At 49.0% G+C, this 12,674-nt stretch overlaps 1 protein-coding gene and 1 long non-coding RNA gene across 2 annotated transcripts in view; one reads left to right on the forward strand and one right to left on the reverse strand.

Annotated features, from left to right (window-relative positions):
• Positions 1-8,310: 8,310 nt before the first annotated feature.
• LOC118694304 (uncharacterized) lies at positions 8,311-11,295 on the reverse strand. The gene is made up of 2 exons (XR_004981404.1): positions 11,207-11,295; positions 8,311-9,285 (listed from the first exon to the last, which is right to left on the reverse strand). It is a non-coding gene; the product is annotated as an uncharacterized LOC118694304 (long non-coding RNA).
• CUX1 (cut like homeobox 1) overlaps positions 11,127-12,674 on the forward strand; it is a 242,749-nt gene continuing 241,201 nt past the window's right edge. The window contains 1 exon segment of the mRNA XM_054517048.1: positions 11,127-11,290. Coding sequence (XP_054373023.1) covers positions 11,228-11,290 — 63 coding nt within the window. The 5' untranslated portion in view covers positions 11,127-11,227.

Raw genomic sequence — 12,674 nt, forward strand, 5'->3', positions numbered from 1 at the left:
AACTGTCTGTTTCTCTGAAACACCAAAATAAGGTGATGCAGAGAAGTCATCTCTCTGTACACATCAAATTTCATTTTCTGACAAGCTTTGAATCTGTTGTATTTCCATTTTTACCTGTACTGAGGGAAATTCTGGAGGCCCTGTCATGACAAAATTTAAGTTTGTGGCCCTGGAACATGAATATTATTTTATTTATTTATTGAGCTCCACCCAGGTACAAACTTCTCCTTCAGAGGAAGGACAGGTTGTCTAATTTGGGGTAAATCTACACAAGGGATGTCTTGTTCCTGCAGGTGCAAATGCCCTGGCAGAAAGTGTAAATGTGCTGCTCTCCTCTCAGTTGTTGAAGATGGCATTAATCCTCTTCCTCCTCCTCCTCCTCCTCCTCCTCTGCTCGGTCGCTGCGCTGGAGCTCCCACGGCACAGACAGGAGAACCTGCTCACTTCTCCCCTGCTTTGAGACAAAATCAAGGCAGGTAATTTCAGCTCTTTGAAGGCAGGTTTGTGCTAAAGACCTGGATTTTATGCTGAAGTGGCTGTCACTAATATAATTTGGGGGATAAGGGGTAGCCTTTGGCAGCAGACACTGAGTTGTATCATCCCCAGCCAACACAGGAAGATTTTCCAGAGCTTGTCTCTTAACACCTTGAATAAGCCCCCGACTTAAATCCACCTTGATTAAGAGCAAAATAGATTATGTATGCACGGGAGCACACAAAATAATATTTAAATGTCTGTTCAGGTATGTAAATAGTGCTGTGAACAGAGGCTGGCAGTTGTGCTCTCAGTGAGGCAGAACCGTTTGGCACAGGCCTGGACAGTGAGCTCGGTCCCAGCCCACTGCTTCAGTCACAAGACTATTCCCCAGTATGGATTTGTCCATCCCCTATGTCTTTTCCATCATCTCTAAACTTGAGTGACTCCTATGACTAATGTGATTGTAAGTCATAAAACATTAAGTTATGACACAATCAAATCAAAGCCAAGAAATTCATAGTTAGGGTGTAGGCTACATTCTTAACTCAAAACCAGAAAAGCAGCATTACAGGGTAAACAAAAGGCTGAAGTGTCAGCCCTCATTTTTCATTTTTGGGCTCTTATCAGTTTGTATCAATTTAAGCCTTTTTTAAATATGTAATTTCTTTGACTTATTTTTTTCCCTCTAGGAACTGAAAATTATTCTGCTTTGAGGTCTGGAACCTGCCATACAATAAACACTACTTAATTGGGACATGCTTAATAGGGATGGCCACTTTAATGGGACATCTCCTAGGGAACCTATTTATGTTAATGAGACTGAATGACAATGACTGTTTCTTAAGTGGGGCAACAAAAAGGAAAAAACTCCACTTAACAGGGATGCACTCAGCTGTTACTAGTTTGTAAAGTGTTTAACCAGGTGTTAAATAGGTCTAAAATTCTGAGCTTCCATCTTTTAATTCAAAACTGGAAAATTAAAACATTTGCATCATGATGAAATGTAGTGTTATGATCTGTAAAGTGGCATTTAGTGTGAAGTAAGGGCCAGACTTCTAGAATAGAAGTTCTCATCTCCAAAGAGAGCTTCTCTCTCCAAGCATGGAGCTACCTGTGGATTGGATTTCCTCAGAGTCATGGCAAAGGGTAGCAGTGAACCCCATTTGTTCTATTTATGAATTCTGCATTTTACCCTCTCATCCCAAAATCTTTCCATGCTGTAATTTGAATAAAAAGATGGGAGAAAAATAAATAGGGAAGCTTCTTAATTCTCAGTGACCCTTAGGTCCCTGAGATGATCTCTGAAGACTTCCAGGATCCTCCAAAAGCCTGTAAACCATCTTGAAGGTTATTCTCTCCCTGTAGCTCTTTTGTGCTCTGCTGTTTCCTCTGTAAATATGTATCCACGTTTCAGGGGGGGAACAAGAGACCACGTCAAGAAGTTGTCTGAAAAATAAAAATCCCATCTTAGGCGACAGCTATATGAATTTGGGGACTCTCCCAGGCAAACCAAGACATCTGATTATGCCATTGTATCCTGTTTGGCAAAGGAGAGAGTGAAGGGAAGTGATAGACATGAGGGGCAGATGGAGTTTGCCTAATGTGTCTGTTCTTTTCTTCGCTGCCTTTTCAATTTAAGAATGTAGCAAAATAGCAGCTGCTCATAATTTCATGAATCAAGAAGTATGTAAATTTCAGCTACAAAATTTGTTGCATAGTTAGACACACACACACACACAAAGAAGGGGGAAAAAAAAGGAAAAAGATCTTGCTTGCATCTACAACTTTCTTAATCTGGCATGCAAATTTAGCTTTCAGGCCTGGTTTATCTCTCATTTAGGAGTGAACCCAAGTGGCTCCATCGATTTCGCTGCTGTCATGCAGGATAATGCCCTGGGATCATGGCAAGCCTGGCATGAAAAGCTCCTTCCATGCCCCTCAGCACCATAGGGGGGTTTGTGCCCTACCTGGGGTGCAGGTGGAGAGGAGGAGGGAAGGGTTTGGTGGGGATGTTTCCCCAGGCAGGGGTTCTGAACAGCTACCTGAGGATGCTGACAAGCACCACAGACCGAGGTGGAAATCACTCTCCTCACGTTTCAGTCCCCAACAGCCCCCAAATGAAAAGATGGAAAAAGTGACTGGAAATGTATCATCCACATGTAGAAAGCAGTGCTCAGGAGGGGCTGGGCTCGGGGCCTCCACACACCATACAGCTGGTTCTAGTTTTCAGACAAGATTTACTAAACACATGTAAACCGTGCGTATCTGTTTGAATACTTTTTGTGCAAATAACTTCCTCTGTGGTCAAGCTGTTCCTCTCAGATCCAGGCTACAGATTTGTGCTTTACACTCACCACTTTTTTACCCTTGGATTTCCACCAGTATCAGTTCACACTCAGAGTATGAAACTGTGAAGGAGGGAACCGAGCTTGGCAGCAAGAGTCAGGAGAATTTACAGTGCAAAACACTGAGCAAAACTCATGGTAAAGGGCAGGAATCATCCCTGGCTTTGCTCCATCCGAGCCAGTGGGGCAGACCCTGAGCAGCTGTAAACAGCCACAAGACTGCACGTTCCACAGGAGCTGCAAGCATTTATATCACTTGGCCCAAGAGCCTCTTGCAGAGATGCAACATTTCACCAGCTCTGGTGGGGTTCCTCCTGATTTATACCCCCCCAGTGAGCAAGCAGAGCCAGGGTCTTTCTTCACCAATTAGAAGTGCCCCACAATTATATCTGCCAAGTGTCATGAGCTCCAAGTCTAAACACAAAGCAACAGCTGAAACTGGATATGAAGAAGCAGGAGGGCAGAGTTTTATGATAGACGTTTTATTGGAATCATATAAAAAAAGAAAAGCATTTCACATATTTCATGGAGGTATTTTATGTGCAAATTTAATATGAATCCTCTTCTTGTTAAACTCTTACGTGATCTATGTACTTCAGTATATAAAACACACTATAGGACAACTATGAACAAGTTTATTAAAACAACTTGGGCTCCTGTTGACATCACCAACCACACAAGTGCTTGCTCAGATCTTATCAGTCTCTCCTTATATTTCAGGTTACCTACTTGCTCGTTTTCCCTATATATCTTTCATTGTTACAAGAATTCAACTCCTGGGCAGATCTCACAGATAAATCTGCTTGTCTGTTTTGGGAATATGGCTCTAGTTCTAATTTTGCAGACTTCGTTCAGGCAATACTCCCTCTGACTGCAGGGATTTTTGCCTGAGTAATCCTTTCAGAATTGGACTCTCCGTGACTTTCATTTACTTAACAACTTGGCATTACATTTGTAAAATATTAGCTCAGTAATGTAAAATATCAAATTAGATTTATGCATTAATCTAATCTATATATGAAGCTTGATAGTCAGTTCTGTTACACTGCATTATTGCAATTCCAGGCATTCTGTGTCATCTCACATTTATTCTGATGATGCAAGAGAACCAAGGAGTGAGACTGATAGATCAAATTTGGTAGCCCATGCATGTAGAAGTCTGAAACTTTGAACAAAATTTAAAATCAATTTCCACTTTCAGATAAATCATGGAAATGTTTTCCTATCAATCACAAATAAAAAAGAGCACACACAAAAAGCTAATCTGAAATAATCAACAGAATAACAAGCTATTAAACAGGAAAAAGCAGGTCAAAATACATAGCCAAACTGCAAAATATTCTCTAAAAGTCCCTGAAAAGGACAAATAAGCAATTGTTTCTTTTCTGTGTTACAGTTGCAGTCTGAAAAGTAAAAAATTACTCCTTCATACATGTTCATAAACTGCATTTATAAACACTTCACACAACTAAATTATATTTGTTTCCTCCAGGTTGGCTGCCCTTGAACATTTTTCTCCTTCTTGCAGTTTTTGCTTTTTTATATAATCCCTTCATGAAAGCAGGTCTTATGCCCATGGCCCTGCTTCAGCAGCCAGCCCCACACAGCAGCCACTTAAGAGCACATTAAACTAAAGTTTTGTGTGTGCTTTGGTACCTTTAAAAACTGGATTCTTGGAGACAACCCACCAATACGTTGTTCGTACATCTTAAAGCCATTTACTTCTCTTTATGAATGCTTCCAATTTGTTTTACTCTTGTTGGGCTGAATCCAGCTTGTTATTTACAGAAAGAACACAATAAGATTAATAGGATGGAGTTTGCACTAGCCTACACCCCTGGAAATTCACACTGATCCCATCAATTCTGTATAATTTCTTTGGATTCATAGCAGGTTAAAGCCCCAATCCAGGATAATGCCAAGCAGATGCAGACAAGGGCCAGCACATAAATGTAGAGAATCATGGCCAGAATAAAACTGGATCTCTTTATTCCAAAGAAGAAGGTAATGTTTAGATACAAAATATTACATGGATATTTTTTTCCCCCTGTTTGGTAATCTGTCACCATCTGGACACCAAATAGGAAATGATGCAACACCAGGGGGAGAAAAACCCAATTTATTTCATCCATGTTGCTAAAGAAAGAATGGATTGATGTGCTCCCCCAAGCACTTTGGCTCACTCATGTGTCACAACAGGCACAGGTATGATCTCTTCAAACAGGAGGTTCTCCACACTGAAATGTTTCCTGTGGGACACAGCATCAGTTTTGCCAGTGTGTGGCAGCTGCAGTGAACTCAGGGCTTCCTCTAAGGGAGTCTATTTTCTCCCTTTGTGCATTAATTCAGAATTACTGTTTCTCCTTCCCCAGCATTCGCATGCAACCACCCCAAACACAGTTGTGTTTGCAGAAAATCACAGTTGTGCTAAGTCAGTCACAGTGTTCTCATTTCTAAGAAAAGACGTGCTTCCCCAAATGGAACCTCACCCTCATTATTGGAGGACAAACCACCTCAGGCACCCAAACCACCACAATTCAGATCACAATTCAGGTGCCCACGGGGGACCCACCAAGGGACATGACCACCCATTGTGGGGGGGACAATGGGAGCAGAAAGCCCAGCTGGAGGAGAGGGGCAGAGGGATGTTCCCTCCTTCCGTCCCACGTGAAGTGTTTGTGTTTGGAAAGTGAAAGGAAAACCTTTCTTCTCTTTCCTTTGCCAGGGCAGCTCAGCTCTGCACTCACCATCTCTGTGGAGGGAAGGAAAGGGGAACTGGAGGTGAGGGAGCAGCTCTGAGCTGCTTTATTTGTACTTCTCCTCCTCCTCCTCTGCCCTGCAACCCTCGAGGTGCCCCACAGCCACCACGAGATTTTGATCTCCCAGTGCCCACTGGTGCTGCACAGAATGGAGAAACTGAGGGAGGATCCAGGCATCCTTTCATGTCACCAAGAGCCCTGTGCCAGCAGCCAGCCACAGCTGCTGTCCCCAGCCACAGCCACCAAACCAGCTCCCCTGCCGCTGCCAGAGTGGCACAAACAAACAGAATAAGCCCGGGTGAGGTTCAGAATACAAAAAGGCATTTAAACCAATAATGCAGGCTCCTAAAGCAAAACGTGGAATATTGGAGCTGAAGATTCAGCAGAAACTGGGAAAATACCTGGCTGGGACAGAGTTAGTAGAGGAAAAGCATGGTCAAAATGGACCTGAGCAGGGAGGGAGAGGGGAACAGCAAGAACCTGAAGTGAGGAAGTGGCTGCATGAAGTGGGTGAGGGTTCATGATAGGAATAGCAAAAGTTAAATACCACCAAAAAAAAAGGATGTGCAAAACCCAACCCCCAAACCTCTAAGAGAAACCAGTAAAAAGTAAAAAAACATGAAAGTTTTCAAGTGAGAAAAAAAGTGGGAATTTTTTCCTGGGAACATAACCTACTAACTTGTCTGCTGATCCCTTTAGAGGGCAGAAAAGCTGAATTCCCAAATCAAGAGCAGCCTAAGTCAGAGAGAAGAGTGCTGCATGGAGCATGAGGCCAGAAAAGGACTGGATGTGCCTCCCATCCAACAAAATCCTGGCTCTGGTACCATCCTGTGCATGGGATAGAGGATGAGAAGACAAGAATTAAAACTGGGGTGAACCATACCCTGAGAGAAATCAGTATCAAATTTACTCACTCCAGCTCCAGGGAATGCATAACCCAATAGATCCTTTCCTCCTCTAATTTTTTCTGCTGTTCCAGATGTTGGCCAAAACACCACCATGCATCTGGATGGAACATTTGGTGAGAAAAGCACTTGTTTGAGAGAAATATTATGGGAGCTCTTTTGGGGTCTTCAGTAACTCCTGCTGCACATGCAGACACACCCCTGCAGTGCCACCCCATGTTTGTGTTGGTGTGGGTTAATCCACAAATCCTCAAGGAAGATCTGTTGTGGGTTATGCTGGATCCTCATAAACGTCTCCAGAGTTAACCAGCAAGTAACCACACCACGCAAATTTACTTTGCTTTTAATTGTGGCTGCTTTTCCTGCCCTCTCTGAGAACTGCTTTCTTCTCTTCCACCTGCCAGAGTGTATCTGTGGCTGTGCACTGCTCACAGGCTAACAGAAATCACAGGACTTTGAGCTTGCATCATGTGTGCTGCCATCTATACGATTTCTGCTAAAACTTTCCCAATTTACCAAAGAATGTGGGAATTGCCATGTTGGTTGAGAAAACAAGAGTCCATCCAGCTGAGTGACCACAGCTGGACACCCAGGTAATGGTGTGCAGGCATGGGGGACACTTCTCCCTGCTATTTTCCCTGTTTCCAACCATTTTCTGCTCAGGGGCTTTCCTGAGCTTCTACATGTCACAGCATCCACATCACTGGCCAAACCCTCAGGCAATTTATGTGCTGCAAAACCTCTGGCTACTACCAGGGATATAAATCAAGCAGAATTAGAGTCATTGACAATAATTGGAAAAAAAAAAATCTGTGATTTGGAAGACATATATGAGTTTTGATCTTAATTTGGACTAAATCTCCCAGGAACATAAATTATCTGTTTGGCTGTTTCCTGCCATCCCTGTGGAATCTGGCTGTGCAATGGCACAGAGCAGTAAAGGATATCCCAAACCCAATTTAAGGTGTACAGAAGGGCACTTCCCACAGTGGAGAGGGCTGGGATTTTGGATGAGGAGTTCCTTTCCAGCAGGCACAGGCAGCAGGGACAAGAATCAGCTGAAGAAAATGCAAAGATGAGCCATGAAGTGAGGAGGGAAGGGGCTGGACACGGAGCAGACAGGGGTACAGAGAAGGCTCTGGAGGAACTCTTCTAGGGGCACTGATAGAAATTTGGGAGTGATTTTACATGAAAAATGAGAAGGAAAAAACCATAAGAATCCTTGGAGAAGAGACCCAAAAGTAACAGGTGCTGGGAGAAGCAGCACCTCATCTTTCAGTGTCCTGGCCAAGAAAATCAACCAGGTTCATTAAGGCAAAGAGAAGCCCAAGCGCAGTGATCAATACTGGACTCATTGTCCAAAATATCCTCATGAGTTCAGACTGATGCCCAGGGCAGCAGCTGTGCTAGGGAACTGTTCCCAACACTTTGCGACCTTTAGAATAAAGATCCATTTTCCTCAGTATTCCAGATGATGACATTAAGAATCACAAGAAATAATTTTCTGTGATGGTCCAAAGTGCAAATATGTTCATTAAAGAGCTGTATCAGTGAGGTCTTATGACATTAACAGGCAACAAATTTTAATGTGATTTTCACCCAGTTCCTAAAAAGAAATCTGTACAACATACTTAAAATTATTTTTGGATGGATCACGTAGTACTAGTTGCTGCCACCACTTGAGATTTAAAGTTCAAATCCACTGTGCTTCCTTTTTCAGTGCTCTATTAGTGCCCATTGAAAGAAGTTAGCATTTACACAGATCAAATCTAACTTTAGAAAAACCTTCCTCAAACGAACAGACGAGAATGATTCCTCAAAACATAAAAATCCAAGAAAACTTTATTCTAACCATCTTCTTGCCAGGCTGCACCCAGTTTTCCAAGCTCCCTCTCCCACTGTACACAGGTACATTTCAGCAGGAACACAAAGCACATTATCACTTGCTCCAAGGAGCTCTGTAGCCCGCAGGATCTTTGCAGAATCCAGCCTGAAGAAATGCAGCACTTTGAGAAAACAGAGCTGTCAAGCAAGATTTCCTTGGGCTTGCTGCCACGCAAAATGGCAAACGAGGGACTTGATCCTGCATGGAAGACAATAGGAATTATAGGTGCTCAGCATTCGTCTTCCAGCAGAGTTAAGGTTTCTCAGTAATTCCCCAAATCAGCTGTACTGCTTTATACTTATTCAAAATTATATAGCTAAAAGCTTTGGTATGCAGCCACAGAGCTTTTATTTCAAATTGGCAATAATGTAACTTCTGCAAAAAAAAAAAAAAGACTACAATAATGTTAAAAATATCATAAAATGTTATTTATATCAGGATTCATTTGTTACCCCATATGACAATCATTCATATTTCTTGACAGATATAAACCTCCGCTTAACACATTAGTATCATAAATATTACCAGATATAACACTGTAATTTAATACCTACCAACTGTATTTTAAAATATTACTCAATTTAAAACTTTGGATTTTAACCAGATGTGTTTCCAGAAAATGATTCAGGTCAGATGCTTTTTTCTTTTCCCTTTTCTGTGCGCGCGCGTTCAAAGCGGAGCGTTCCTATGTGATTTATTGTGCCATGACTGTGTGCCCCGAACCTAAAACAGCACCACGATACTTCATCCTTGAGGCTTACACACCTGCAGTCCAAACTAACAAGAGAAAACATCTACATGGCACGGCAGGAGCCTTTGAAATGTCTTTTTGCAGTTGCCTGGACACAGAACAGACTGGTAGAACAGGGAGGCAGCGGAGAAAGGGTGAAGACAGGAACTCCAGCCTCTTTCATCTAGAAAGGGGGGACCATGGAGAGATTAGAGGAAAGGATTTTGATTAGATCACTGGAATGTGAAATGATGCTTCCCAGGATTAAAATCCTATTTTAGAGCTACCAAACCGGTTACGGCGTTAGTCAGAATTCGGAGGCTCGCGCAGCTCCATCCCCGGCTGTCGCTCCAAGCACCCCACACCCTCTCCCCAGAGCAGGGGGTACCCCAGCCGGGCACCCCAATCCTCTCCAGCATCATCCCAGCAAGGAGCTGCCCTCCCTCAAAGCATGGCACTTCTGGGGGAGAAGGAATTCCCTTCTCCAAGGGCATCCCTGGGTCCAGCCCCATGGCAGTCGCGGGGAGGCTCTTGGATTTCGGTCTCGTTGGGCCCCCAGTTTAGATCACCACGTAGAGGTCTGACATTTTCATAACCAAATGCCATTAGTTTTATTCCCAGCACAGCCAACCAACAATCTGAAGGTCTGGAGTCGCCGGGCTGATCATTACGTGGAACCCATTAACATAAAACCCGCCATCGCAATTAGTATCTTTGTAAGCAGCAGCCTCAGCAAAAAGTGGAAATGGAGGCTGAAATGATGGTGCTCTTCCAAAGGAGGCCGGCAGCAGATTGGGAAATAATCTGTGGCAATTGCTCTGCCGCTGTCTCTGCTGTCTCTGCCGTAACTTCTCCAAAGACAGGCAGAGCCATTTCCAAGCAGTCAGCCCACGGACTTGAGCGAGCACTAAATTCACTCGGTGATCAAATACAATTTGAGAAAAAATCTACAATCGCTCACTTGGGGGGGAGGAGATATTTTCCTTTTACAGATGAAGTGCAAAACAGCAAAAGTAGCTGTATTTGGAAAAATACCATGCAGTTTATTGATTCCAGAGGGGACAGGTACAGACCGTGGGTTTGCCCGTTTCCCAGTAAAAACAGGGAATGATTTCGAGGGGTGCAAGGTATGTGCAGGCTGGTTTGTTTTGCTAGGAGATGAGCCTGCTAAAATGTTCTGCGCTTTTCAGGAAGGGAACAAGGAAAATGTTCGTATTTATAGCAACGTTATTGTTTAGAACAAAATAAGTTATTCCATCCTTTTAATCTCCGTTTCTATGGCTATCCTGCGCGGGGCTGGGATCCGATTTTCCAACCTCCGTGCGATCCGCGTCCCCTCGGCAGCGGCGGGCGGCACCGGCCCTGGCAGGGAGCGCCTGTCCGCGCTGAAGAAATCCCGTTCCAGGCGCTCCTGGACCGCCCCGGACACCGGCAACCCGCTGCCCTCGATGCACTTTTTCATTGTTGTTTCCCCTAAACTCTCTGCACTTGGCTAATTTTAGCCCCGCGGCTCCCCGAGCGGGCTCCCCCCGCGCCGCCGCTCCGGGCACCACTCGCCGGGCGATGCGCTGCCGTGAACCCGCACCCCTCCCGCACCGCGCGGCTGTCCCCGCACCGCCCCGCATCCTCCCGGCCCGGCATCCCCGCGCTGCCCGGCCGTGCCCGCATCCCCGCGGGGCCGTGTCCCCCCCCGGCGCCGCTGTCCCCGCGTTCCCCCGCCCCGCGCCGCTGTCCCCGCATCCCCCCGCACGGCGCGGCCGCGCTCCGCGCGCTTGTCCCCGCACGGCCGCGCGCTGTCCCCGCGCGTCCCGCGTGCCCTCCCCGCGCTGTCCCCGCGGGTGCGGGGTCGCCGCGAGCGCGCGGGCGCGACGCCCCTTCCACCCCCCCCCCCCCCCCCACGGGAGCGCGCGGGCTGAGTCCGTGTTCCGGGCGGGCTCCAGGCCGGGATTTGGGCGCTCCCTGCCCGCCTCCCTCCCCCTTGCCCCCCCGCCCCTCCTCCCCCCTCCCGCCGGCTCCCTCCCTCTCTCCCTCCCTCCCTCCCTCCCTCCCTCCCCCTCCCTCCCGGCTCCTGAACTCCAGCCCCTCTCTCTCTATCAGCCGCTCACTCTGTCTCAATATGTCTCAAGATGGCGGCCAATGTGGGATCGATGTTTCAATATTGGAAGCGCTTTGATTTACAGCAGCTGCAGGTCAGGCTCCCCCGCTCGCCGCACCGGCCGGGCCGCGCCGCCGGACCCCCCCCTCCCTCCCTTCTCCGCCTTCCCTCGGGCCCGGCCTCCCCCTCCTCCTCCCGCTGCCGGCCCGCGCCGCCTAAAGGGAACCCCCCGCTCCGCCCGGCCGCGGCGCTCCGCTCCCTCCGCCCCCCCCGCCATCGATCACCGGCCCCATCGGAAATTGATCCTCTTTGTTCAATTCATCGATCAGCCCAAGATGGCGCCGGAGCCGCCGCTGCCGGGGCTGCCGCCGCTTCGCCCGCTCCGTCCCGGGCTGCTCTTTCCCCGCTCCGCGCTCCCCCCCGGCGGCGGGGCCGTGCGGGGCGGCGGGCGCGGCGGGACTCCCGGCGGCCGCCGCTCATCCCCCGCCCGCCTCCTCCCTCTCCCTCCCCGCCGCCTGCCCCCTTCCCGCCGCCGCGTCCCCGCCGCTTTTCCTCCGCCGGGAGCCGGGGAAAGTTTACCGAGTGCTGGGACTTTGTGTGGGGGCGCCGGGCGGGCTGGCGGTGCAGGCGCGGAGCGGCGGGGGCTGGGGGCGCTGTGGTGCCGGCCGGGCGGGCGGGCGCTCCCCGCCGCCGCCGCGGGGTGCCGGCCCTCGCTCCGCTCTGCTCCGCTCAGCTCCGCCGGGCGCGGGGCTCCGGCCGCCGCCCTGCGACCGCCGCGGGCACCGCGCCGGGCCGCCAGGGGAGGGGACGCGGGGACACCGGCCGGCAGGGAGCGAGCGAGCGAGCGGCGGAGGGTCCCGCGGGGTGGGTGGGAAGGGGCGAGCGCCCGGTGCGCGGAGAGGGGGGCTCGGGAGGGCAGCGGCAGCGCCGGGCGCGGGGAGGGGCGCGGGGGGCGTCCCGGCCGGCGGGGGGCATCGCGGCCGCATCTCCCCGCGGCGGCGGGAGGGCACGTTACATAATTCACGGGCTCTCCAGCCTCTCCTGCTGTCCAGGATCTGACAGATGAGCGGAATATTGATGCTTTACTGTGCTGGCTCGGGAGAGCCCAGAAGTGCCGTTTCCTGCGAGGGAAAGTCCTCGCAGACCGGCCTCCCTCCCCCTGCCCCGGGGGAGCGTCCCCGGGGGAATTGCGGCCCCACGGTTTAATTGAGTTGCCGGGCTACAGATAAGGCCGGGGCGGGCCGGGGGGGGTTGTCAGACGCTGTATCGGTGCTGCTCCCGCCGTGAATGGGATTGCAACACGCGTGTCTCCCAGTTGATTGGCGCAGGAAGGCGCTGCCCTGCCTCTCCAAACCCGCCGCTGCCTCCCGTTTAAATAAATTGGCTCGAAAGCCGGCGGCTGCCCACCCTGGCCCCCGCGGAGGCGGCGGTGGAGCCGGCCGGAGGCTGCGGCAGGCGGAGGGATGGTGCGCTGATGC

The sequence above is a fragment of the Molothrus ater genome, chromosome 21 (assembly GCF_012460135.2).
Source record: "Molothrus ater isolate BHLD 08-10-18 breed brown headed cowbird chromosome 21, BPBGC_Mater_1.1, whole genome shotgun sequence".
NCBI classification, from domain to species: Eukaryota; Metazoa; Chordata; class Aves; order Passeriformes; family Icteridae; genus Molothrus; species Molothrus ater.